A 25,983-nucleotide genomic window follows, 5' to 3' on the forward strand; every position below is an offset into this window, starting at 1 on the left:
TATAGTGTTGATTCTTCACAATAGAGTCTATAGGGTATACACACATGTGAGAAGCAGCAAATCCCATCATCACTGAGCCTTAATTACAACACAACATAAAAACTCACAGAGAAGTTGATCAAATTGCCCCCACATGCTGAGTAATTAACTCCAAGCTTACCCTATTCAGTGTAAAGCCTTATGTACGATCTTTTTTCAGAATTTACCTTTATTTTTTTCAAACCCGATTTTTTGGCATATTTGTAATACTTACACATGTTCTAACTTAAATCTATGAGCAAACTGTCAAATTCGCCCTATTTGTAGTAAAACGGGATGATTTTCTGTTGGTCCAACATAAAATCATAATTTTTTAGATTATGATTTTATGTCGGCCACGATCGCAAACCGTAGTCTCCTGCAAAACTAGTTTGGTTATGCTCCCTCCACATGTGGAGGGAGCGTAACCAAACTGGCCGCGTAGGAGACTAACTCTGAGGCCGCACTCACTGTCCTAATCCAAATAGTGCGAGATGTTTCGAGTGATAGAGGTGAAGTTTATGATGTTGTTTCTTTGCAAATTCCCAATGATTTTCGTGTCCAATGTATTGGAAACTTTCATAATGATTGCATATTATCATTTTGGAAGAAAAAAAGAAAAATCTAAAAATTTAAAAAGATCGTACATTAAGGCTTTAATTTTTTCACAGTAGCCATTCCCATCACTAAGCCCTATCATCACTTTAAGTAATGCATATTACCTGGTGGTCATCACGGAGCAACTATATACTATATACTGTATACTCTATAGACCCTATTGTGAAGGGAGCAATTGGTTGAATTGTCCTGCATGCTTAGCAAACAACTCCAAGCTGACTCTATTCAGTTCATAACGCAGATTCTTCACAGTAGCCCCACCCCAATCACTGAGTCCACAGCTCTATATCACAAACTTCATCAACTGATAAATTGTCCTGCATGCTGGGCAAACAACTCCAAGCTGATTCTATTCAATTCATAGCATTAATTCTTCCCAGTAGCCCCCCCCCATCACTGAGTCCAAATCCCTATAACACAGCCTTCATCAAAATTTATCTTGTGGTCACCATAGAGCAACTGCTTGAATTGTCCTGCATGCTTAGCAAACAACTCCAAGCTGCCTCGATTCAGATCATAAAGCAGATTCTTCACAGAACCACCCCCCCCCCACTGAACCCACATCCCTATATCACATCCTACATCAATGCTTACCTTGTGGTCATCATAGAGCAATTGATTGAATTGTCCTGCATGCTTAGCAAACAACTCCAAGCTGACTCTATTCAGTTCATAACGCACATTCTTCACAGTAGGGTCTATGCTCATACGGGAGAAACGGTAGATGTCTTTGGTATGTTTACTGCCTGTATGGGTTAAACAGAAAGAAACATAGTAACAACTTTTTCTTAAAAATTAAATGATAGAATCATATACAAAGCATGATACAATATCCATGTGGATCAATTCAATCACTAGCTCAGGCATGAGAATGTTTTTTTTGGAAACTGCTTAAAAAAGTGCGAATATGGCCTTAAAAGGCCCAAAATTAAACGGGCTGAAAAAAATAAAAATATGTTAATTTGGACAACAAAACTGCCCGAATTCTCATGCCTGCTAGTTAAACCACCAAACCTCACCGAACCTTAACCCTAGGGTGAAAAAAACCAACAACAAACACATATTCTATAAGCAAATAAGAGTGGCAAAAACACCAACAGAGACTAGAAAGAGCTCTGTTGGAGCTTGATACAGACGATTATAACCCTCTAGTACCAACCAGAGAATAATGATTTTGTATGCCGTAACAGTTAATTTTTTTGCTATTCCATTTGAAATACACGCTACCCCTGTAGAAGATGTTAGAAATATCTTCCACAGGGGACGTATGAATTTCAAATGGAATGAACACATTAAGGCAGCTCCATTTGAATTTCATACACCCTTTGAGAAAGATTCAAACTGAATCTTCCACAAAAGGAGGGCTAGCTTCAAACAGAATTCATACTCCCCCTATGGAAGATATTTCCAAAATCTTCCACATGGGGAGTATGGACTTTAAATGCATTAACCCATTCTCCCAAATTCTAATCTTAGTTATAGTATCACTGTAAAATGTTGATAATAAATATAACAGACAATATTTTACCTTCTTCCACTGATTGTGTGAAATTAACCAGATAATGCTTCAATCCCAGCATGCACCCTGCTATCACAGTCAGCTCAGGTTTGCGAGTTTTAGATGTCATCTGGAACAAGAAAAGCAAACAATGCATATTAAGAATTAATGTAACTGGTAAAATACAGGTTGAGATTGAAAGAGCTATTTAATATTCATAAATATTCAAATAATATGACAAAAACTATAAAGCACAAGACGTGATCATGCTCTATCATACTGCCAAGTTGGAAGTTAAATTATACAGCACATGAGGTCATTATACTCTATCAACATACAAAGTTTGAAGTTGACCAGTTATTGCATAAATTTTAAGTTGCAGAGTGGATTCATAGAATTTCAAGCAAAATATGCAACTAAGCTTATATTGAAATATTCATAAATATGCAAATAACATGACACAAAACTATATAGCACATGAGGCCATCATACCCTATTACCCAACAAAATGAAGTTGATCGGTTATTTCGCTTAGCTGCTATGGGTCGATTATATTGCTTCCGCCCGCCCAGACAGTCAACCAGCCTTCCATCTAATCATATTGGTATTATATAATTATATGGCCTTATATAAAATAGCCTAAGCTCGCTGCTGACTTGTACTTTGCTCCACATACATCTGTAGATAATCACCAACAATAGGACCATATGTGACCATCCTCCACAACTGAGCCCGGATGTCGCCAGTGCCACTATTGAGATTTGCTCCATTGAACTTAACAATAAACAATAGGAAACAAAGGATTTATTGACTGTTTTATTGATTTTTCACAACTTCAGTACTATAGACATGATATACAAATTCTTGAAAAAGCTGTTTTTGTTCAAATTGATTCCTACTTACGGGAAAATAATATTCTTTATGGACATCAATCTGGTTTCAGGAACTCATTTTCAACAGATACATGTTTAATCCATCTTACAGATTATATAAACAGTCAAACTTCAAAAGGCACTACACTGGACTAGTCTTATTGGATCTCCAGAAGGCATTAGACACTGTCGACCGTGACATTCTATGTGGAAAACTTGGGGCCATGGGTATTGACTCGGTGGAATGGTTTAGATCATATTTGAGCGGTCGGAAGCAGATTGTCCACGTGAACAAGGTGGATTCTGTCCCCCTTCCGATCTCTTGTGGAGTTCCACAGGGCAGTATCCTAGGGCCACTCCTCCTTTTTTGTGCTATATAAATGACATGGCCGGCAGTGTCTAGTGCAAACTCCTGCTTTATGCAGATGACAGTGCTCTGCTAGTTTCAGACAAAGATCCAAAGTGTATTGCTGATAAATTAAGTAAAGAGTTAGAGACTTGTCGTCAATGGCTTGTTGATAACAAACTTTCCTTACATCTTGGAAAGACTGAGAGTATAATTTTTGGTTCAAAAGAAAGGTGAAACAAGTTGAAGATTTTTCAGTTACATGCAATAGTAATCAAATTAAGCCTACTAATTCAGCTAAGTATTTAGGGGTAACCCTTGACGATTCGTTATCTGGGGAAGAAATTGCCTGTGATATTCTTAAAAAATCTGGCGCTAGATTGGCTTTCTTGTATAGGCATGCTCATTTTTTTGAATGAAAAGTGCCGTAAAACTCTGAGCACTGCCCTGATTTTATGTCACTATGACTATGCATGTTCTTCATGGTTTTCAGGTTTGTCTGTACATTACAAGAAAAGGTTACAGACAATGCAAAACAGAGTGGTAAGATTTATTTTAAACTTAGGTCCTCGCTCTCATATTGGACAGAGAGAGCGGGATAGAGTTAGATTTCTCTCAGTGAAAGATAGGGTGATTCAAATGAAAATGAATAACGTTTTTAAAATTTTTCAGGGTACCGCCCCAGATTATCTTAATTCCAATTTTACCCGTATTTCATCCATTCACAAATATAGTACCAGGGGTAGCTCAGTCAATTTCATTGTCCCCAAAGTCAAAGGCCAAGCATACAATACTTTTTATTTCACTGCTATTCACCATTGGAATTTGTTACCCAAATCAATCAAAGAAATTGGGAATTTGCATAATTCAAAGCGTGCTGTCAAGAAGCACCTTTCCGAACAGGCTTGGCTAGCTGAACGTGATATTATGCATCACGAAAATTATTAGGCCCTTTTTTGCTCGTTTGTTTTTTGTCTTTGTTATGTTTTGCTCGTCCTCCTGCCTTAATCATTGCTGCTGCTGCTTTATTGTTTTTTGCCTTACAAGGACCCCAATGGAATTAAGCATTCTTCGGAAGGCTTTTTGGGCTATCCTTGGTACTCATTGGTATTTATTCCATTGTCACCTCGTGCAATAGTTTATTCTGGTACCCTGAATTACATACATGTACAGTAGATTTTAAAGTATTTTATCCATAATGTGCAATCTATTGTATTTTCTTTTTGCTTGCAATTTTTGATGTATATTGAGTGCTAAATAAAATTAAATGAAATGAAATACATCATTTTAAAGCTAATTTCAAGCAGAATTTGGTTGAATATCTCAAAAATGATGATTGGCGACTTCAGGGCTTCAGTTGTGCTGGATGGTCACATATATATTGATGTTTAGTTTTGTTTCTATTTTGATGTATTTCAGTATTTTTATTGTTAGCCACTTGTATCAGGATTCTCCTGTTTTCTGGTTTTTGTATACCGTAATAAATAGATAAATTTATAGCACACTCAAGTTCTTTCAGGGCTAAAAGTGTAATAAAGAGTAATTTTACCTGTTGATTGAGCATAGTAAGATAGATCTTGAGGAGTTTCTCAGAATACGGCAGCATAACTTCTGGGTAGACTTCTGCTATTACACCCAACAACTCATAGATTCCATGCTTCACTGTAAGGCAAAGTAAAACAACAGCATATATGTATAAAGCACAGAATACGGCAGCATAACTTCTGGGTACACTTCTGCTATTACACCCAACAACTCATAGATTCCATGCTTCACTGTAAGGCAAAGTAAAACAACAGCATATATGTATAAAGCACAGAATACGGCAGCATAACTTCTGGGTAGACTTCTGCTATTACACCCAACAACTCATAGATTCCATGCTTCACTGTAAGGCAAAGTAAAACAACAGCATATTGTATAAAGCACAGAATACGGCAGCATAACTTCTGGGTAGACTTCTGCTATTACACCCAACAACTCATAGATTCCATGCTTCACTGTAAGGCAAAGTAAAACAACAGCATATATGTATAAAGCACAGAATACGGCAGCATAACTTCTGGGTAGACTTCTGCTATTACACCCAACAACTCATAGATTCCATGCTTCACTGTAAGGCAAAGTAAAACAACAGCATATATGTATAAAGCACAGAATACGGCAGCATAACTTCTGGGTAGACTTCTGCTATTACACCCAACACTCATATAGATTCCATGCTTCACTGTAAGGCAAAGTAAAACAACAGCATATATGTATAAAGCACAGAATACGGCAGCATAACTTCTGGGTACACTTCTGCTATTACACCCAACAACTCATAGATTCCATGCTTCACTGTAAGTCAAAGTAAAACAACAGCATATATGTATAAAGCACAGAATACGGCAGCATAACTTCTGGGTAGACTTCTGCTATTACACCCAACAACTCATAGATTCCATGCTTCACTGTAAGGCAAAGTAAATCAACAGCATATATGTATAAAGTACCATTATTGTACATTCAAACTGTGGTAGTGTGTATATCATATACATATCAACAAGCATATCACAAACATGGAGCTCCACGGCTGGAGATGGCTTCAAAAAGAGTCTCTTTGTGATATGAATATTTCTACAATCAGTTCACTATGCAGAGGCGTATACGTGTTTGCCGGCAAAAGAGGACACACACAAGATTTGTCACTCAAACTGCGGACTTACCTCCAACCAAGGACCGTCCTCAGTCTCAAACTGCTGCAAAAGACCTCAAATGCATACTATATGCATTTGAGCTATAGTTGCTCAAAACCGCGGACCATACATGCATGTAAAAACTACAGTTCGCAGTTGATAGCTAAAATTCCATTTCGTATCATACACAAAAAAATCCGCCATTTTAGTCCATGGTTAGGCGATGAAAACACCACACACACGTCCGCGGTTAGATAGCAATATACAGTGTCCGCGGTTGCCGGCAAAAACACACCGTTGTGTGTGTAAAAAACTCCATGGTTAGAGTGTGTGTATGTGAAACTCCATGGTTGGAAACTTGATCACACAAACTCCATACAGGGGGGGTATACAAGAGATGGTGTGAGGGTGCGTGCATTTATGTTTTATTATCTCTACAAACATTTTCTTTTGTCTATACTAGTGCTACAGGGTCAACATGACAAATTTGAGTTTTGATGACCGATATCTGAAAAGTCTGTTTGGATACAATAACAAGCTCACTGGCCATGGGTGCACATGATACAATAACTTACCTGTCTGTGATAGTTTACTAGGCTGTGTTAATGATATGAAGTACTTCTCAATCATCTTCTGTATATCAAGCTCATTGGCCATGGGTGCACGCGATGTCAGTTTAATAACCTGAAATATTAATAAAGTAAAAATTTATTCTTATAAAAATGGGTAATTTGGAGATTTTTGTATACACAATATTTTCTCATTCATTTGTGCTAAAAACTACACTTTTCGATGTCTATTGCATTTTTGATGTACGCCGAACTGTTCAAAGAAATCCCAAAAATCAAAATCTTTATTTTATATCTTAAAATAACATTTCAGACTCAAAAGGTAATTCATAGGTCAAATGTCACATACCTGCACCAGCACATCGAAAGTCTTGGCCTTGACCTTTGCTGAACTGTCCCTAGTGAATAGGGAGAGGCATGTGTTCTTGATGTCAACTACATGATCCAGGAGATGTTGGCCATACTTCTTGAGGAATGGATACAAGAATTCCAGCATCTGTCCCTTGCTCTCGGAGAACTGAAAGAAAATTTAAACAAATCAATTAGTAACTTGTAAAGCTGTGTATGACTTGAGTTTTAATGCTTTAAATGGTGGTCATTGAAAAGGAATATTGGGTGCCTAATAGGCACCCTTGAGAAATCCCAGAATTCCAAGGTCAAAGTTTATACATGGGTCAAAATTCAAAATTGCTCCAGTTTGTTAAAAACTAATTCCAAATTATCCCTCTGGTTACAAGGATTCAGAAAATATATCGTCATTATTATCATCATCAGTTGGCTGTAGATCAGGCCACTACAAGTGTTCTTCAACTGTTGCGATCTTGGGCTAGCAAAGCAATTTTGTTTGGCTGCAGCATCCCTTCAATCTCCCAGGAGATCCTGAACACACAGCAAGCACATTGTGCGTGGTCGTCCTGGTTTCTTCTTCCCATGTGGTGGAATATAAAGAGCATATTCTTTCACAGGCTAGTCGTCTGTAAGACAAAGTATATGGCCAAGAAATCCCGGTGGGGCCACTCAACTTGCAATACTGACCGCACGATCGTTACCAAAATCATGGAAAAAGGGGTCATTTTAGGGCTTGTCCATGGACAAAATTGTCTGTGAAATTGGAAAATAGGGGTGTTTTATCGCACAAATGTCCACGAAATTGAAAAAAAGGGGGTTCTTATTGTTTTCTCCCGATCACGTGGATAGCTGGCCAGATAAATACTTAGGAATAAATTTGGTTTCCTACTTCGTACTCACCCCAAATTTTGCAATAGCCAATTTATATGTGCGGGGTACTACATGTACTTGAATTTTGTGATGAAAAAAAACTTCATAAAATCCTCATCCTTGAAATGTTGAAATAGGGTCAAAATAGCAAATGTGTCCTCGGAATCTAAAAAATAGGGGTGTTTCAGAGTACCATTTTGTCCTTGTTTTAGAGTAAAAAAGGGGGTAAAATATCATGATTTGTCCTTGAAATCGACTGCAAAAGGGGGTAATTTGTACTTGTGGTAACGGTCCTATGTGTCCCCCCTGCCAGGGAGTGACCCCACCGGGCAAGAAATCTGAGTGGGTGGGTTTTGACTCCGGAAACCAGTGGAGTGGTGTTGGTCAGATTTGTAGATTCCAAATAAAACACATTTGGAATCCGATCCACACTCTTAATGTTTAACATGGCTCTGTAGCAAGATGTTGCAAAGGCATTGATCTTGTTTTCCATGTCCTTTGTGATTACCCATAACTCGCACCCATACAGGAAGATGGTAACACAGATTGTCTCAAACAGCTTGTTTTGATTGGCAGGGATGGGTTTCTCTACATGTATTCCAGTCTCCAGAATACTGCCCAATCTAGTACTTTTTTTTAGGTCTCCAACATTAGAGCCCATCTTGGTACCCAAGTACTTGAAGTCTGTGACATGGTTGATGGTACTACCACTACCATAGACTTCAAGTGCTGACTGAGCATTACAGTTTGTAGTCTGTGTTACGTGCATTGATGACAAGACCTAAATAAACTGCTGCAGTTGCAGTCCTTGTAAGCTGTTACTGGGCCTGGGGTATGAAAAATTCCAACAGGGCAATATCAAAATCCAGGTCATTCTGCATCTTAGCAGGATACCTCCTTGACCGACGTGGGTGGGTAACAACTCTAAAGTCAATTCCAGAAGTTGGTTTCTTCAAAAGGTAATCTACCAGAAAAATAAACAGGAACAGTCAAGGATCAATGTGAGGTTGAAAGAATCTTGGTGTACCCTTTTACATCAATAGACATTTATAAGCAAAATACAGAGATAGTTGGTCATGAGAGAGAGAGGACGCCTTGGTAGAGAAATGATTACATTTGAAACCCACTGATGTGGCACAGAATTTGAGAATCATATCAATTATGATATATATTCTCCTCCCTGAAGTACTTCACCAGATATATTTAGCACAGTCCAATGCAGCTGTAATGTTCTCTTCATGGCTGCTATAGCTTCAACTACTTCTTCATGACTTAGGGGCTCAGTGATAATAGGAAGATCTTCAACAGCTGGTACAGGAAGATCTGAAACTGTTGTGTCGCTATACTGTTAAGGAGTGAGATTCCTTCAATTTTTTGACATTTTACAGTCTTCAAAGTAAACTTTATAAATCTAATGATAAATATACTGTATGTAGCTGGGATAGAAAGCCGACAATCAATTGAAAATGTTAGCCTTTCATATTAAAGATATACATAAAGTTTCCTAAATATTTATGTCTTTTATGCAATTTCATGTATATCTTCAATATCGCTTACCCTTGGTCTTTTTAAGATCTGCTTGTAAATTTCGTAATCGTAGAGTTTGCTGGGAACTACTTTAGTCCAGTCCCAGCAGCTTTATGGGTCATCAGTTTCTGGACACACAGCAGCCAAATAGAACTGCTGGTTACCAAGTTATTAGCCATCAGAATTTGAGCTTATTGTGCCAATAACTCAAATCAATATTAGCGATATTAGATTCATTCCCCTTGATCGGGTCACATTTTTTTTCATATTTATTCACGTTTATTCATAATTTTATGCAATGACTTGCAATGTCACCTTAAGTTTGTTTATACAATGTAATCCATACCTCATCCTTATTAACAGCCTTCTGCAAAAACTTCAATATCCCGGTGTCCTTGTTGAAAAGCTCTGAACAACAAAATGCTGTAAAAATAACAGAAATAAAGACCGTCAATTTAACTCTACAAATAAGTCCCAAGTTGACATAGTAAACGTTTAAATATATATATTCCAAAAGTTCAAACTGAATTTCAGCCCAACAAAATTCATCTAGCAGTTGCTAACCTTTGATGTTTGAAGTTCTATGATGTTATAATCAGGGTTATAGAGCTAGAGAATGTGTCGGCTGGTATTTGAGGGAATTTTTTTTTGTGAAATTGACAATTTTATTGATTTTGGTCAATCCAATTGCCTAAATTTGGCCAAATTCTATGTGATTTTGCAATTGCTGACACTTGAGTGCTAGGTGCTAGTATAGATCTTAAGGCAAGCTGTTTATCAGTGGTGGGCTCTAAATCTAAGTGCTGGCCTCTTCCGCCCACCACAGCCCGTCATAGCTACATCCCTGGTTGTAATGGACTTGCCCTTTTGCAAACTACTTCTGATGATAGGTGTGCCATACATCAAAATATTAGGTTATCTACATAATTTGTTGTGCTCAAAGTCAGTTTAAACTTAGTGGAAGTGTATTATCAGTGCATTATGAACAAACATCTTTCAAGTATGTTTGTAAAAATCTTTTGTGTACTGTACCGGTACATGTCTGGAAAAATTAACAAAGAGAAATGACAAATCGTCAGATTATACAACTGTTTTTTTATCAACTTGGTCCTTATTTAAAATTAGAGATAGCAGGCCTTACTTAAAATTAGAGATAGCGGACCTTATTTAAAATTAGAGATAGTGGACCTTATTCAAGATTAGTGATAACGAACCTTAGGTATAGCCAACCTTAATCGAAATTAGTGATAGTGAACCTTAGCGATAGCGAACCTTAATTAATTAGGGATAGCGAACCTTAAACAAAATTAGTGATAGCGAACCTTAGGTATAGCGGACCTAAATAAGGACCGCTATAGCGAACCTTATTTGAAATTAGAGATAGCGAACCTTATTTAAAATTAGAGATAGCGAACCTTATTTAAAATTAGAGATAGCGAACCTTATATGAAATTAGTGATAGCGAACAACCTTAGAGATAGCGGACCTTACTTGAAATTAGAGATAGTGAACCTTAAAGATACCGGGATTGTTAAAATTAGAGATAGCGGACCTGATTTTAAATTAGTGATAGCGAACCTTAGAGATAGCGACCCTTCAATAAATTAGTGATAGCGGACCTTATTCAAAATTAGTGATAGCGAACCTTATTTTAGATTAGTGATAGCGAACCTTATTTAAAATTAGTGATATCGAACCTTAGAACTAGCGAACCTTATTCCAAATTAGCGATATCGAACCTTAGAAGTAGCGGACCTGTTTTTAGGTACGGTATAGCGAACCCTTTTCTCTATTAGAGATAGCGGGATTCTGATCTCCATAGACTTTACACGTTAGTGATAGCGAACCTTAAGAGATAGCGAACCTTAGAGATAGCGGTCCTTAGAGATAGCGGGATGTCACCCTTTGAGAGATGGAAGTTGATCAAAATAAACTGGAAAACGATTGAAGACAGTGTACTATTTAAAACTATCGGTTCTAGCATAAGAATGGGAGAACATATATAATGAACCACTTGTCTCGAATCACTGAAATTTCAGTGAGGTAATTGGATTCCTTGCCCGTATAATATACATAATTTTTTTTACCAGTGTGTAGTTATTTCAGATTTGAAGAAATCATAATACCGAGATTTTTGTAACTACATGTATGAACTACACCCAAGGGTTTGTTTAGTACATGTAAGGTGTACAGTGGAGTGGATCTATTAAAGCCATATTATAACATTTGCCAAGGAGAACGCCCTCAGTATTTTTCAATATTCTGGTTTTTAGTCATGATTATATTGAACTATAAACATACCCTGCAAAAATCAAGACTATAGGTGCTGTAGTTTTGCCAAAATCCAATAAAACGCAGGAACCGTCGTTGTATTATTACGATGGTAATAATAGTCGAACGCGTACGCGTACATGATTTTTAGAACACAGTACGTGCTTGGCATGCGGGACAGATATGCACATCAAAGGATAGTACCGTAACACACCTGACAGAGTAATACACATTGGCGACATTGGTGCTGGTAGTAAATTCCAATTTTCTTTGCTCTACCTCATTTATTTGGCTCGAAATTAAAAGGGACACATCTGATAATAAAAGCTACGGTACCATTTTATGGCTAAGAAATACTAATCCATTTTGTATGGAAATGTTATAATATGGCTTTAACACGGACTCTTCTGGACAGCAGTACATCACTAAAGTTCTGTCTTTTTTAGTCTTACATGTATTATAACCCATCACTTCACCTACTTTTCACTTCTTAATTAGCCAGGCTCACATCACACACTATTATAGTGTGTGATGTGAGCCTGGCTAATTAAGAAGTGATAATAGGTGGCGCTATTTGTCCATAGGGAAATGGAATGTGCATGTACGGTCCAAAAATGGCTTTACTGTGGGGCTCAATGGAAAAAATTAATTTTGACAACCAAAACCTAAGTGATGTTGACTTACGTTGGTACTGGCATATTGGATTCATAAACTATAGTGCAATCTATGTTCCACCAAGTCGACACTCGTTAAAGCTCAAAAGCAATTTGTGTGTAAATCAAGACCATCCAAAACAGCTTTCTTACAGTAAAGAATAGGAGGTCATCTGGGGTCATATACAGTACCGGTAGTGTACATTGTACATGTGCCTGCTGTCACAATTTCACACAAAATTTTGGGCAATTTGGTGACACTATTTTTGTCTGTAACTTCAAAAGTATATGCTCTAGAAAAATGATTGACTGCTTATTGTTTAGGTAATTTGATTCTCTTTCAAATGAAAGAACTTTCAGCTAAAAATATTGAACTTCTAAATTTTATGAACATCCCTATCTTAATGTTTGTTATTTCTTTGATGTGATTGTATTTGATGTAAGTATACACAAAACTTGCAGCGCTAGCGCCAGTTCCAATACTTGAAACTCACGGCTCCGACCGGGAGTTCCAAGAAGTGCTGTGTATGTGTCGCCACGGTTTAGTGTGCATTCATACTGTAAAGCCATCAGAACGAAGAAATATTTGTTCCACAAATGATTACAAATTGCACATTTGTAATCATTTTTCACCTCAAAATATGATATGAACACACAGGTAAGCAATGTCACATGATGTAACAGGTTGCAAATGCAATAATAAATCTTGGAGTCACTTGTATAGAAGCCTCTACAACTTGAGAACAAGTCCTCACGTTCGAAATTTACTACAATTACAACTGTGCTTGAATGCCAGAAAAGAAACATTTAAGAACTCATATATTTCCCCAAAACCATAGTCGATGGAACGCCCTGCCCCAATGTCAACGAAGCTACTTCAAGAACTCAATTTAAAGAAAGGTTGAAGTGCATCTGCAGCACATCTAACTGACCCAATTACAATACAAAGGCAAAGCAGAAGCAGAAGAAGTGCTCTTAACTCTCTTCCCACTTCCGAGCTAGCTACGAATACGATCTTTGGTTGCAAACTTCTTCTTGTTTAAAAACCCCAGATATGGTCCATGCTCCATCACATGTCACAGTAACATAAATTTACATTGAATATTAAAAATAAAATGTCATGAATGTAAGCTACTCAGATTCAGAACTCAGTCAGTACCGGTAAGCTTACTTACCAAGCTCATTTTCCGGCAACTCTTTCAGACAAATGTGAGCTATGTCGACAACCAGATCCCTTGCTTCTTCTGCAGGACGTGTACCCTCAGAAGGTGAGAACACATCGTGCAACTCGCTTAATTTTCTGCTCAAATCTACCGTTGCCATCTCGGTTTCTCACATGTTGGTCTTTTTCACACCTGGGAAACCTGTTGAATTCCTTGCGCTGGGCCGCGTCGGGTATAACAGCTCGTCACCTATCAATTGCCATTATAGACAGCGTGTAGTTACATATTTTAAAGGGACATTCAGAAATTTTAGCCATTTCAGTTGTGAAATGTTTGCAAAATTTTTATTGTGATCCCTATAATGAATATATATTGGTCTCAGTTTTAGCGTTTTTATTATTTCACCCAATTCCTAAAGGCCAAGTAAACCGCTTAACCCACTGTAGGCTACCGTAAAATGGGGTAACTTTGGGCACTTTTGAGAGTTTTTAAACCACTGCTTCCAAACAAAACCAATATATTTCTAATTATTTCTTTTTTGTGACATTAAGGTTCCCTTCTTCACCTAGAAGTTGAGAAAAAAGTTTTAATAATTTTTTAAGGGTGCCCTAGGGGTTAAAATAGCCTGACCAAAGTTACCCCGCATTTGGGGCAACTTTGGACAGAGTATTACATTCCATGAAAAAAAATCCAAAAATTGATCTTCGCTATGCATGGGCAAGTTTTTTTTTTTTCGACATTTGACCCTTGCAAAATGAATCAAGCACACATCCCGGGGAGGGGGGGCACTCAACTTTAGAAGTGACAGGTATGTGCCTACCGGTGTCGCGAAATAGGGGCCTATCGGTAACAAAGCGTTATTTAAAAAAAAAAAAGGGGTCATTGGGTACAAACAAAAAAAAAAGGGGGTCATTGGGTATAATATTTTGAAAAAAGGGGGTCATTGAGTATAAGATTTCAAAAAAAGGGTCATCAGGTAGAAAATTTTGAAAAACTATGGAGCAAAATTTGAAAGTTTCGGCATTATTTTGTTGCAGATTGATGATGCTCTTCTAGAAAATCTAGAAAAAAAGGGGTCATTGGGTAGCCGCAACCAAAAAAAGGGGTCATTGGGTAGCGGAACTAAAAAAAAGGGGTCATTTACGGTATGACTTTTAAAAAAAGGGGGTCATCGGGTATAGTCGACTTCAAAAGAGGGGGCCTATTGACAGGCACATACCGTCACTTCCAAAGTTGAGTGCCCCCCCCTCCCGGACACATCCTTGCTCACAAATATCGATTTTTAATTATAAAAAAAAAAATGTAAAAAAATACTCATTTTTGGTCAAAAATCCTGATCATTCGTAAATTTCGAGGAAATTGGACATGAGTGAGTATTATTTCTTCCAAATATGTTTCTTAACAAATTGACACCAAATATGACTAAAAACAATATTGTTGTACGAAAAACACAATCTTAAAAATCAAAATGAAAGATAAATTAGAATAATAAAAACACATGAAAAAGAAATTCAATCATCAGAAATAGCGCATTTTTATACAAAATCATTGTTTTGATTTATTCAAATTACAAAACCAATGAAAACAAAGATCATGCAATGTTTTGTATGTTCAAAACAATTTGGAGCCTAAAACACTGGGAACCACCGCTGGAAACCATCTAAAAATCTCATTTTTGTTCAAAAATAATACAAATCTATAAATCACCAAAAATTGATAATGCCAACCCCTGCCAGATTGACACTTGCCAACCTGGTACAATTGGCAGATGCCAATGATTTCAGACACTCTGGATATTGATGGCAAATGCCAATTTGGCCCGTGACTGCAAATGCCTGGTTGTGCGTACCCCTTGCACATTCTTCTTGGCCGAACCTGGCAAATGCCACATTGGTATCAGTCCCGGGGTATCAGTTGGCAAGTGCCAACCTGGCACTATGTGGCATATTTTCCCTGTGTATGTGGCTATCGCGAATGTTTGTTAGGATCGACGAGTGTCAGACCGACGCAAACTGGCCGTGTAGGAGACTAGTGTTTATGATTGCATGTTGGGCGATATCATCATGCAATACATCATACACAGATGATCATACAGAATGGTATTATACGGTGGACCATGAGGGACGTACAAATAAACTTAAAATGTTTTTGCATACTACATAATTTGTTTGCATCTGAATAAATAAAAATATTTCCTGCAAAACTTAGCCTTGTTAAAGGCCTTCTAAATTTCCTCCCCCATCTCATGACCACCACTTGAATCCTATCACTACTTTTGGGCTCGCCAAGTCCATGATATGAGGGCCACAGACTGCGGCTGCTTATAATCATACGTAACAGTGGCGTGGCCGCCCCAGCCCTGGGGGGCTGAAGAAAATTCAATTTTGCCGCCCCTTCCTCAAAAGCCCGAAAAGGTTGACCCAATTTTTTTCTCGGTCGTTTGAAAAAGTGAAGAGCAAAAAAAACAAACAAAAAAAACCGGTTTCAGGCGCTAGCAGCACATTTTGATGTAGAGTACCATTTTTTCAAATTTTTTATGCTTTATCAAATTTTTTCCGCCTTTTTTATTTACTAATTCTTTTGTCGCCCCTTCATTTTTGCCGCCCCTGTTTTTGCCGCCCCTTCTAGCTTCTTCTTCCGCCGCCCCTTCTTTTTGGCTGCCCCTTGCTTTTACCCCGGGGGGCTGGCGCCCCCAAAGCCCCCTAGTACGAGGAACCCATACCGTACTTAGCTCTGCTAGTAGGGCAGCGTCAATAACGAAAATGTCATACCGATAAATGACACGTCTGTTTTGCCCGGTTTTTTTAAGTTTGCCTTGCGAACTACAAAGCCCCCCCCCAAAATACGCGCATGCGTAAGTCGAATGATCGAACTTGGATTGAGCCTGCGAGCCCGTAGGGCGACTTGGCAGTTCGTAAACTCAGTCCGATCTCGATTTTTCAACGTACGCACGGTCATTTTAGTAGCCGTAATCTGTGGCCCTCACTGACTTGGCGAGCCCGAAAATGCTCATGAGGGATGGGAGGAAAATCTTAGAAGGCCTTGAACAAGGCTAATATGGTCTAAATATACCGGTATGTTGCGAACGCAGCGAGCAGGAAAATTTGCATATAAAAGTGTTTCGTACTGTTTCCTAAGCCTTTTTAGAGCGTTTTATTTAAGGCGCCCCATGAATGTGTGCCAAAAATTGCTTCCCTCCCCCCTCTCGGCTCGCCAAAAATTTCTTGCCCCCCAATTTTACCCTCCCCCGGGGCTCATAATTATTGCACAACCCCTTACATGCTCACTGAATGGCTTTAACGAGGTAAATGCACGCAAAGCGCGTGGCACTTTTAATACTAAATGGACCAAAATGGGGTTAATTTTGGGTCTAAAATATACCAAAAGGAAGAGGCAAATCGTAAATTTCGTCACAACATATCTGTCGACTGAGCAGCGGAGGGGACTGACTGACTTGCCACCCTTCCCCGTGGCTAATGATGATCTTGCAAAATCATTAGTTCTTTGTCTACATCATTACAACGCGCCTGACCAACATCATTGTAGGCCTACCGGCCCAATAGGGCATATTCAACTTATTGTAGTTTTTATCCCCTCTCTCTCATTTGATGTATTTGACGTGAGAGACAAATCTCATACTCTCACCCGTTTCTGCCTTCCCCCTCTCTCTTTCCCCTTTTTTCTCCCTTTCTCTCTGGCTCTTCTTTTCTCTTCCCTTCTTTTAGAGATGGCCAGGCGACGGCCTTGTGTAAAAGGATGCCCAAAAGTGTAGGCCTGTGCCCTCTGTATAGGCCACTTAGGCCTACCCCGGGGGGCCTACCCCACATCTGATGATGGGTTAATAACACAATAATTACAATTTAGGGAACGGATAGCAACGTATTTTTGTGGGACATGAGAGCACATTGCATTCTGAATAAGAGGAATGTACTATTCTTTGCTAAACCCTTACTATGACTATCCTTACATCACACAACATACACACAACAACAAATATAGCATTTTGGTGTCGGTTTATTGCTGCCAAACGAGAAGCACACACTGTGCCCATGCTATGAACGTATACAGAATTAGGATATCGTGCCTACGCTAATACAATAGGGCAGCCTACCACAGGAATCAACGTGATAACTAGGGGGCTGCGCAACCTCAAAAAAACTTGAACACAATTTTTTATTTTTTATTTTTGTTGAACAAGAAAAATCTGAGGGCATAGTACTTGGCTCCTGCCTAGGCTATCCCATGCCAGCGTGGTGTTGATTCCTTCCTTCCGCTATAAACAGTCGACCAAAATACCACCCGAGACTAAAACTGGCTTTAATAAAAATATTTACTGATAATTCTAAACATACATGCTTCTGAAGAAGAAGCAAACTTGACACACACTACTTAAATTCAACTGCGCTACAGAATAGAAGCGTGTTGCCGTGATAGAAACCGAACCTGAAGTGAGGTTACTCACACACTCTCCCACACAGGAATAGTCATACTATTACGTAACGCAAAGAACATCAATATAATTATTCTTATTCAGGGGCTCTCAACCGAATATATTTTCATATTTTGATTTTTTTTAAATTTGCGACAATACAAATTTTATTGCGAATTATACTGAAGCGTATTACTGCCAAGTAAAAAAAAAATTGGTTTTAACCAAAATATTTTGGTTGTAACCAAAAAATATTTTGGTTTTAACCAAATTATTTTGGATTTAACCGAAATATTTTAGTTAAATCATAAAGATTTTTTGGTTCAAACCAAAATATTTTTTGGTTAAAACTAAAATATTTTGATAATAACCAAAATATTTTTTGGTTAAAACCAAATTTTTTATTTTTTTACTTGGCAGTAATCCGTAGAAATATTAGAAATTGATTTTTTTAATTTTGAATATTTTATGGCGAATTATTAGAAATTGATTTTGTTTTAATTTTTAATATTTTTAAAAAGTAAACTTTATAAATCTAATGATATGTACTTAAAGGAGGATTTCGTGATCCTAGCATCCTCTTTTTATGACATTTTTCAGTAGATATCCACGAAAAAAGCTTATTTCCAAAATTTCAGTTGATTCCGATTTTTGCGTTATGCGAGTTATGCATGATTATGTGTATTACACTGCTCCATAGACAATGTGTTGTAATTTCGTTCTGGTGCACCAGAACGAAATTCAAATTTAGCGATATTTTTGCTAAGCAATTAATCTGCAAGAAATATTTGGTACATAAACATTATGTAGCCAGAGGTATCCAGTGGTGTAAAAATCTCAACTTTTTTGGGAAAAGTGGGGGATGAGGCTGTGGATCACGAAATGCCCCTTGACAATGAGACTTTCAAAGTAAAAGGCATTGGCATTTGTGGAGAGAAAAAGTTAAACAATAGTGGAGAGAAATATTTAAACAATAGAGGCTGAGAGAGAGAGAGTGAGAGACAGACTTTTGGACCTAAATTATGGGGTTGACTTATTGACAACTTACCTTTTGCTAACAATGTTAGTTGTATTTGATACAGAATTTTTCACTTGCTTGTGAATGTTTTATCAACACTTGATGGGTAGTGAAAGCTATTAGCAACCGAGGCTGGATGTAGATACAGCGCTAATCTTAGAGTTGCCAGTTGTTTTTCTTCAAAGGATTTTTTGATCCCTGTGTCAGAAACTCATCGAAATGTGAGATTTGTGACAACAAAAAGTTGTTTTGGTTTAGTCCTGGTGGGATGCAAGGGAGTGATCTTCGCACCTGTGTAATACTAGCAGTGTGTGGCACCAGAATTTGGTGTTTATTTGGGGTGGGTGGGTGGGGGTGGGGAAGGAGGGCATGTGGGGAAATTAATTTCTGGGGAGCAAACTTGGGAGGTACCAAGAAATTTCCCCCCCCCCTTTGGTGCCGCCACTGAATACTAGCTTCCAATCTTCAGATAAAAACATACACATACACCATTAAATTGAAGCTGTTATTGGTTTTATTGTGACACATTAAAATCTGATGATATTGGTAATTTTGGTATAAAATATTACCAATTAGACAATTACTGTGCGCTATCTGTTTTGAGGTCATTGCAGGAAATCAGTGGGGTTTGTTTTGTAATTTAATGAAAAATACCAAGGCTCAACACAAACCCAGACAATTTCATGCAATAACTGTAAAACAGATTGTGCAAAGTTATAATTGTCATTCATTACTGCCATTTTACACATTTGTTTCATGAAAATAACCCAATTTTGTGCTTAAAAACGATTGAAAATGTATCTTCCATTCACTGTTTTAATGCGCATTTAATACGGTCGATCAACAAGTATGAGGGCTTACTCGCTGTAATTATGCATGCTTGTTTATGTGTTAAGAAATGATACGAAACGCAGGTTATTTATGTGTTAGATTGGAACAATTACGCACTTGGCTGTCAATTGTGAGATATTAATGAGTGTGTCTGCATGTTTACGAAATAATTAGCTGTGATTGGATCAAACGCATCATGCATATTCATGAGGTTATGAATACATTATATCACTTCAAGATCTAATCAGCTCAAATATCATTCAAGATTAAAGGTGCAAAATAATGCTATTTTTTAGAAAAACATTACATTTCAATTTTCACATATAACACTCAAAATGGAGTGGACATAGGCGGGTCTGGTTTATGCCCTTGATATTAAGGCGTAAAAAATTGTTTGATTGGCATAACATAAAGCAAACAAAAATTACGTTAGGTAGGTAGGGATTTTTTTTTTAACTTTTAAAAGCTGTACATTGCATTTGATAAAGGCCTTGGAACTTTTTTTTTTTTTTTTTAAATTTAATTTTTTATTTATTGATTATTTATTTTTTGAAAAAAAAAATAAGAAAAAAGTCTAGGGTCGGGCCTATTTTTAGGGTCGGTTGGGTTACGCCAATCAAACAATTTTTTTAGGCCTTATAGACACTCTAGCCTGTTAACACAGACATGGATTTTTACCAAGAATGATTTAGGGATGGCTTCAAAACACAACAAACTGCCGGCACCCTTGCAGAACCAACAATTAGGTCTGGTTTCAATTATCCGGAACAACTGAACATGGCCAAACCACCGGTTCTACTAGGGTTTCAGTGGCTGAGTTTTGAAGTCATCCCTTATCACTATGGACCACAATGGCGTCATCCCAATGGCATAGTTCAATAACCCATAGGCGTAGATCCCGGGGGGGATGGGGGGATAAATCCCCCCAATATTTTGCCAGGGGGGATGGTCCATACAATCATCCCCCCAATGTTGACGCCTGATAATGGGTTTCTGATCAAATTAACCTCATATTTGCTCATTTTAGCCCCTACTTTTACACCATATTTAATCAGTTTAGCTTCAAAATTGCGTGCGCGCATTTGTAACATAAACTTATTATGTCGCTAAAAGGTGCTGGATTGACTATACTTCGAGAATTTTTTTTTTTTTTTTTCCCCCCAATGTCAAAAAGAAATCTACACCACTGCAATAACCTGAAGTTGCAGAGTATGAGTTTTTGTACTCAATTTTTCAAAGGTCATTCAATGAATGTACAAATGTATTGGGGTTAAAGAACTGTGCCCTGATAGATGAACATGTTGTGGATCCTAGTAAAAGGAGTGCAATAGATAAGCTTGGAATCACAAATATACTTCAAAACTGTTAGTCTATAAAATTATCCTTACATGTAAACTATTTGCTTTATCACAGAGTACTTGTGTGACATAAATGGAATGATTAATAATACACAACTAATATATGTAACCTTTTCCTTAATATCTATATATAAAATTGACAAAAATATATAATACATATTGCACATTAAATACGCATGTTATGAAGAATTCACAATGTCTTCATTCCGAACAAAATTACAACATTGCAAAAGCAGCAGCAGCAGTGCTTTACGGTGCTAAAACTGACTGAGAAGCCAATGGCTCCTAACTTTATCAATTTAGGTGCCCAAATTTTGCTCCCAATTAAAAAATTGAGACTCCAATGCATCATATTCCAACCTAACATAACACCACTAGTACTACTAGCTTCATTAATAGTATCAATAGCTGTTGGATTCCATGATTTTATTGTTTCATCCTTCTCCTTGTTCCCAAAGTTCATCAAATTCAAAGTTCTTTTTGACTTTGACGCCATCTTGAGCACTTAAAAAACAATCAAAACTTTTCACCTATCCTATTTGCTGGCGATTAAATGTTTCAACAGTTGGTCGCCATTGGCACCAGCGATTGAAGGTTTAGTCGCGTCAGAAAAAATCTAGTCGCATGCGACTAAAATGGTCGCTCTGTACAGCACTGAGCAGCATGTTTCTCAAATGTTGTTCTTAGCAATCGGTATTGCAGATGTCACTGATAAGCAATGTCTTAGCTAGTCACCTGTCAGCATGTCATTTTAAATATGCAGTTGGCTCATGGATCGGGCAAATTAATGCCTTTCACCATAGATTTTCAACACAGGGATGGTGTACAGTACTCTATCTGAATTCAACAGAATTATCGGATTAACCCCCTGGACACCACTGGTCATCTAACAGCATTTCTGATTGGTTGATAACTTAAAATGCTCATTTCAATTGCCAATTATGACTAGGCTTTAAACTATTTATTTTCAAACTTGCATTTACAGATGATCTTATTAATACCCTCCTTGATTGGTTCCAAATTGGACACAATATTCATTTTGGCCAATCGGCAGGTAGTTCTAAGCTGAGTCCATCTATAGGTGTTTTCTTCCCTGTTAAGTTGATGAGTTGGTGAGCGTGGCATTCTGTTAACATACTCAATAGTCTGTTGCATGATTACTATAACATAATAAAAATCATTTCATTTCATAACAAACATTTACAACAAATACAACATGTTAATGCAAAATATTTGATAAACTTTGACTGGATTAATTCAAATGTGTGATTTTACCATGGTGGTTTTCCTAACAATATGTACAATTGACTAGATTTTCTGATTGACAAACCAACAATTACTCACTGTTTTAAGAATTCACCATATTGGCTGATGGCTTCAGAATCATCATCAACCCTAACCGAACCTGTGTTTTTTTTGCTATTGGAAGGGAAAGAAGAAAAGAAAAAGGAGAGAAGGTGAACAAAGAAGTTACTTGGTACCCCCAGGATTTGAACCTCGGACCCCTTGCATTCCACACAGAAGATCACCGACCTGTAGCCATGGAGGTTACGCTGGGTATATATGACTTAGGCTAATTGCGCCATCAAGTCACATGGAATGCATGCACGCACAGTGGTTTTAATAGTGAGCTTTAGAGAGACTTGGTTCGGTTGGGGTTAAAGCTGGTAAAGATGGAAACCAGCAAACAAAATTCATCAAAGAAGCAATTTGGATTAGAAGGCTTGGGGACTGTCAAAACAGTCAATCAGGACATCGGTAGTTACTCTCTTGATGAAGGATATGTTACACTATAAAGAACCAAGCAACCGAGGAATGCAAAAATCGCCGTAAGCAACAGCAGCCAATCCCCCCAGGAAAGGCGGATCATGGTGGTCATTCTAAAGAAGCCATCAGCCAAGGTGGGGAAAGTGTAAGAAGAGTGAGTAATTTTGGATTTGTCAATCAGAAAATCTAGTCAATTTTAAAGTTCCATTCAGTGATTCCAGCGTAAGTGTAAAGAAATAAAATTGTTTATAAATTGCTTAAAAGTGAAGGATAAGTCATTCAAATTGTAATTTGGTATTTTTTAAATGAAACATTTGGCAAAAAACAAAGAAAACAGCAGTATTGACGAAGTTGAAGCCCCATTCAAATACATGTAGCTAATTTATGTACTGTCAGTATATAAATTACAGATTAATATAAATGCCTTATTTTGTCTTAAATACACACCTTTCAGCTGAAAGGCTATGTTAGCACATCTATGACAATGACAAAGGTACAAAAATCTGAATTTTGATTTTTACGATCGTCCGAATGAACAAATCACTGAATGGGCCTTTAATATGAAATCCTACAAATGCATCTATTTCATGAATATGTACAATATTCAAAATGAAATGACATAACATTTTTTTAATCATTAGCCTCAACATCAGGCTTGTGTTGCAGGTAATGAGCAGTCATTCATCAGGTGTACACTTTTTGAGGATCAGAATGTATACCATTTTTCATCCTGATGTGGCAGTGATGTGAATGTGTTGAGGCAGCTGCTTCGCGCGTGTGTAAGCCGGCACTCTGAGTGAACACTAGCGATTCGAAGCTGCGCCCAATGAAATACGCACTGACGTCACAGCCACATCAGGCTGAAAAATGGTATAGTTGTCAATTATTGATTCCATGGTAATAGTTGAAGACTACCTTACCTTTTGTGTTGGTAAGAAAACAACTGAGACATACAGCATTTCTCTATTGGAGTAAAAAGCCAGCTTTTATCCGGTTTGGGGATTAAAAATTACCAGTAGAATATGCCGTCCTCTGGTATTTGGCCGCGAATGCCGGCTAAATTTTCTCCGCTATTTAACCAGCATTTATCCTTCTTAAACTAGGATTTTTTCCGGAGAGAAGAGCCGGCTTTCGTCAATAGAAAACCACAGCCTCTGTATTCCGGTTCGCCACAGTGGAGTACTGAAGCTTTGAAAGGTTTAATCGCGATGTGGGGGTGACAACCGTCAAATATGCAAATGACATCAGCGGCATCAGGTATTTACCCGATATTTAGCGCAGTAGAAAATCACGGTGAGCAGGAATATTCCGGTTTAATCTCTAACCGGAATAATTCTTTATTATACCGTACGTTCAATAGAAAAATGCTGAATCATTGCTTAAAAAAGGATATACCGTAGTACACCATCCCTGTGATAAAAATCTATGCTTTGGCCGATGCTAAATTATCATTAAAGCTGTTTTTATTGAACTTACATGATTATAGTGAAGCCCAAATCAATGCATATTAATAAAACTTATTGAACCCCAAACAAACTGTGTAGACTCTCATTCATCTGGGCATGTTGAAATTAAGATTTGATTTGAATCTGGTCATTTAGTTACCGGTATTCAAGGTCATTTAAATCACAACCTAGCTAGAGACAGAAGGTTTCAGTCGCAATGTCTGTTCATCCATCAAAAATAGGTTACGTCTGTTTGACCAGATTTTAATCAAATCGTAATTAAACCTCAGAGGTTATTATTTCAAGATCAAGTTTAGGACGGGCAATTTTATACAAATGATTGGCAAACATCAGTTTCTACACTGGTTATCAGCACAGTTTAGCACTTGCTTAAGCGCCCCTCTTCGTCGCATAGAAAAATGGAATTAAGCTATGCTAATTGGCTTGGTTAGCGAATCATGTGTTGATGTTTCAGAGCATTACAAAATGTACATGACATAATTTAATCAGCCAATCAGAACTCAACTTCTTTGTTTACACAGTGTACATGTATACGCTAACGTGGCACTTCTCTCTCCAATATGTTAGACACTGATGTCAAGTCTCATAGGTGCTAGTTCTTAGTAAGTAGTATTGTCCATGACAGATTTGATGAGTTCATCACCATTTATGATGGATGTGGTAGCAAAAATAAACTGGTATCCTGAAATGAACAAGTCAAACAAATCAAATGTAATGTATACTAGAGACTGAATAACATACGGCCAAAAAAATCCCAAAAGATTTGTCTCTCAAACTCACGTGCCTAGTTATGTAAAATTAGTTTTGCCACATTTTGAGCCCATTTTGGGACTTTTTTTATTGTCAGAAAAAATTGAATGCAAAAAAAGAAAAGAATGAAAAGCAGTGGGCTAAAAATGCAATAAAAAAGAAATCCCCCATTTCAAATGGCCTTTTAAAAACTCCAGACATACCCGCCTGTGCGAGAGGTCTGGGGTTCAAGTCCCCGCACAGACAGGTATTTCTGGAGTTTTTACTCTGGTATATCTGCCTATGCATGTCATGTTCCATTTGTAAATTCATGTTTAAATGTGCTAGTGTTCGATGCTTATTTCTTCTTTCCCCTGTATATTGATAAATTAAGAATAACGATTAAGCATCATTAATTTGATCTCGTGCGCTGGTTTGTAATGTTTGAATGTTTCCATGTTCCAGTGTATGATGCGTAAGCCTCTTCCCTTGTTTGTATGATTATATTAGGCTGGCAGGTAAGCATCATTAATTGATCTCGTACACTGGTATGTAATGTGTTGTTTGTACTGTTTACCCTGAATGCTCATATCTATAAGTACCAGACTTGAGTCCTGTTTATCAGGGACAGTCTGTGTAGCTCAGTGGTAGAGCGCTCGCCCGACAAGTGTGAGGTATGGGGTTCAAGTCCCGCACAGGGAAGTATGTTCCGGAGTTTTTACTCTGGTATATCTGCCTATGCATGTCATGTTTCCATTTGTAAATTCATGTTTAAATGTGCTAGTGTGCGATGGGTAATTCTTCTTTCTCCTGTGCATAGCACATAGCTTTTTTGCCAATTTTTTGGAGAGACAGACCTTCTATTTTTGGCTTAAATCAAAGACATGCCATACAAAATGGAGAGAAGCAAGCATAAGCAGCAACACCATTAACTTTTGTCTTACAGAGGTGGGT

At 37.6% G+C, this 25,983-nt stretch overlaps 3 protein-coding genes across 3 annotated transcripts in view; all 3 read right to left on the reverse strand.

Annotated features, from left to right (window-relative positions):
* Positions 1-69: 69 nt before the first annotated feature.
* On the reverse strand, positions 70-5,562 carry LOC140163436 (DNA-dependent protein kinase catalytic subunit-like). Its single transcript, XM_072186749.1, has 5 exons — positions 5,550-5,562; positions 4,902-5,014; positions 2,165-2,264; positions 1,231-1,382; positions 70-78 (listed from the first exon to the last, which is right to left on the reverse strand). Exons 1-5 carry the CDS (start codon positions 5,560-5,562, stop codon positions 70-72), a joined length of 387 nt encoding a protein of 128 aa, XP_072042850.1.
* A 127-nt stretch (positions 5,563-5,689) lies between these two features.
* On the reverse strand, positions 5,690-13,652 carry LOC140163437 (DNA-dependent protein kinase catalytic subunit-like). The gene is made up of 5 exons (XM_072186751.1): positions 13,444-13,652; positions 9,691-9,767; positions 6,949-7,116; positions 6,606-6,714; positions 5,690-5,805 (listed from the first exon to the last, which is right to left on the reverse strand). The coding sequence occupies exons 1-5, from the start codon at positions 13,589-13,591 to the stop codon at positions 5,690-5,692; spliced, it is 618 nt and encodes a 205-aa protein (XP_072042852.1). The 5' UTR covers positions 13,592-13,652.
* A 7,222-nt stretch (positions 13,653-20,874) lies between these two features.
* Positions 20,875-25,983, reverse strand: part of LOC140164286 (vacuolar protein sorting-associated protein 33B-like) — a 43,211-nt gene continuing 38,102 nt past the window's right edge. Inside the window, exon 20 of the mRNA XM_072187556.1 lies at positions 20,875-24,982. Within this exon, the coding sequence (XP_072043657.1) occupies positions 24,900-24,982 (83 nt within the window). The 3' untranslated portion in view covers positions 20,875-24,899. The remainder of the gene's footprint in view (positions 24,983-25,983) is intronic.

This window comes from Amphiura filiformis, chromosome 11, assembly GCF_039555335.1.
Source record: "Amphiura filiformis chromosome 11, Afil_fr2py, whole genome shotgun sequence".
NCBI lineage: Eukaryota > Metazoa > Echinodermata > Ophiuroidea > Amphilepidida > Amphiuridae > Amphiura > Amphiura filiformis.

What these genes read in the sequence shown, in the direction of transcription:
- LOC140163436 (XM_072186749.1), bottom strand. An exon ending in TTACTATGCTCAATCAACAG is followed by an intron (nt 2,265 to 4,901) that starts GTAAAATTACTC and finishes TTCTTGTTCCAG; the next exon opens with ATGACATCTAAAACTCGCAA. An exon ending in CACACAATCAGTGGAAGAAG is followed by an intron (nt 1,383 to 2,164) that starts GTAAAATATTGT and finishes TAACCCATACAG; the next exon opens with GCAGTAAACATACCAAAGAC.
- LOC140163437 (XM_072186751.1), bottom strand. Translation starts at nt 13,591, where the DNA reads ATGGCAACGGTAGATTTGAGCAGAAAATTAAGCGAGTTGCACGATGTG. An exon ending in GTTGCCGGAAAATGAGCTTG is followed by an intron (nt 9,768 to 13,443) that starts GTAAGTAAGCTT and finishes TTATTTTTACAG; the next exon opens with CATTTTGTTGTTCAGAGCTT. An exon ending in AGGCTGTTAATAAGGATGAG is followed by an intron (nt 7,117 to 9,690) that starts GTATGGATTACA and finishes ATTTTCTTTCAG; the next exon opens with TTCTCCGAGAGCAAGGGACA.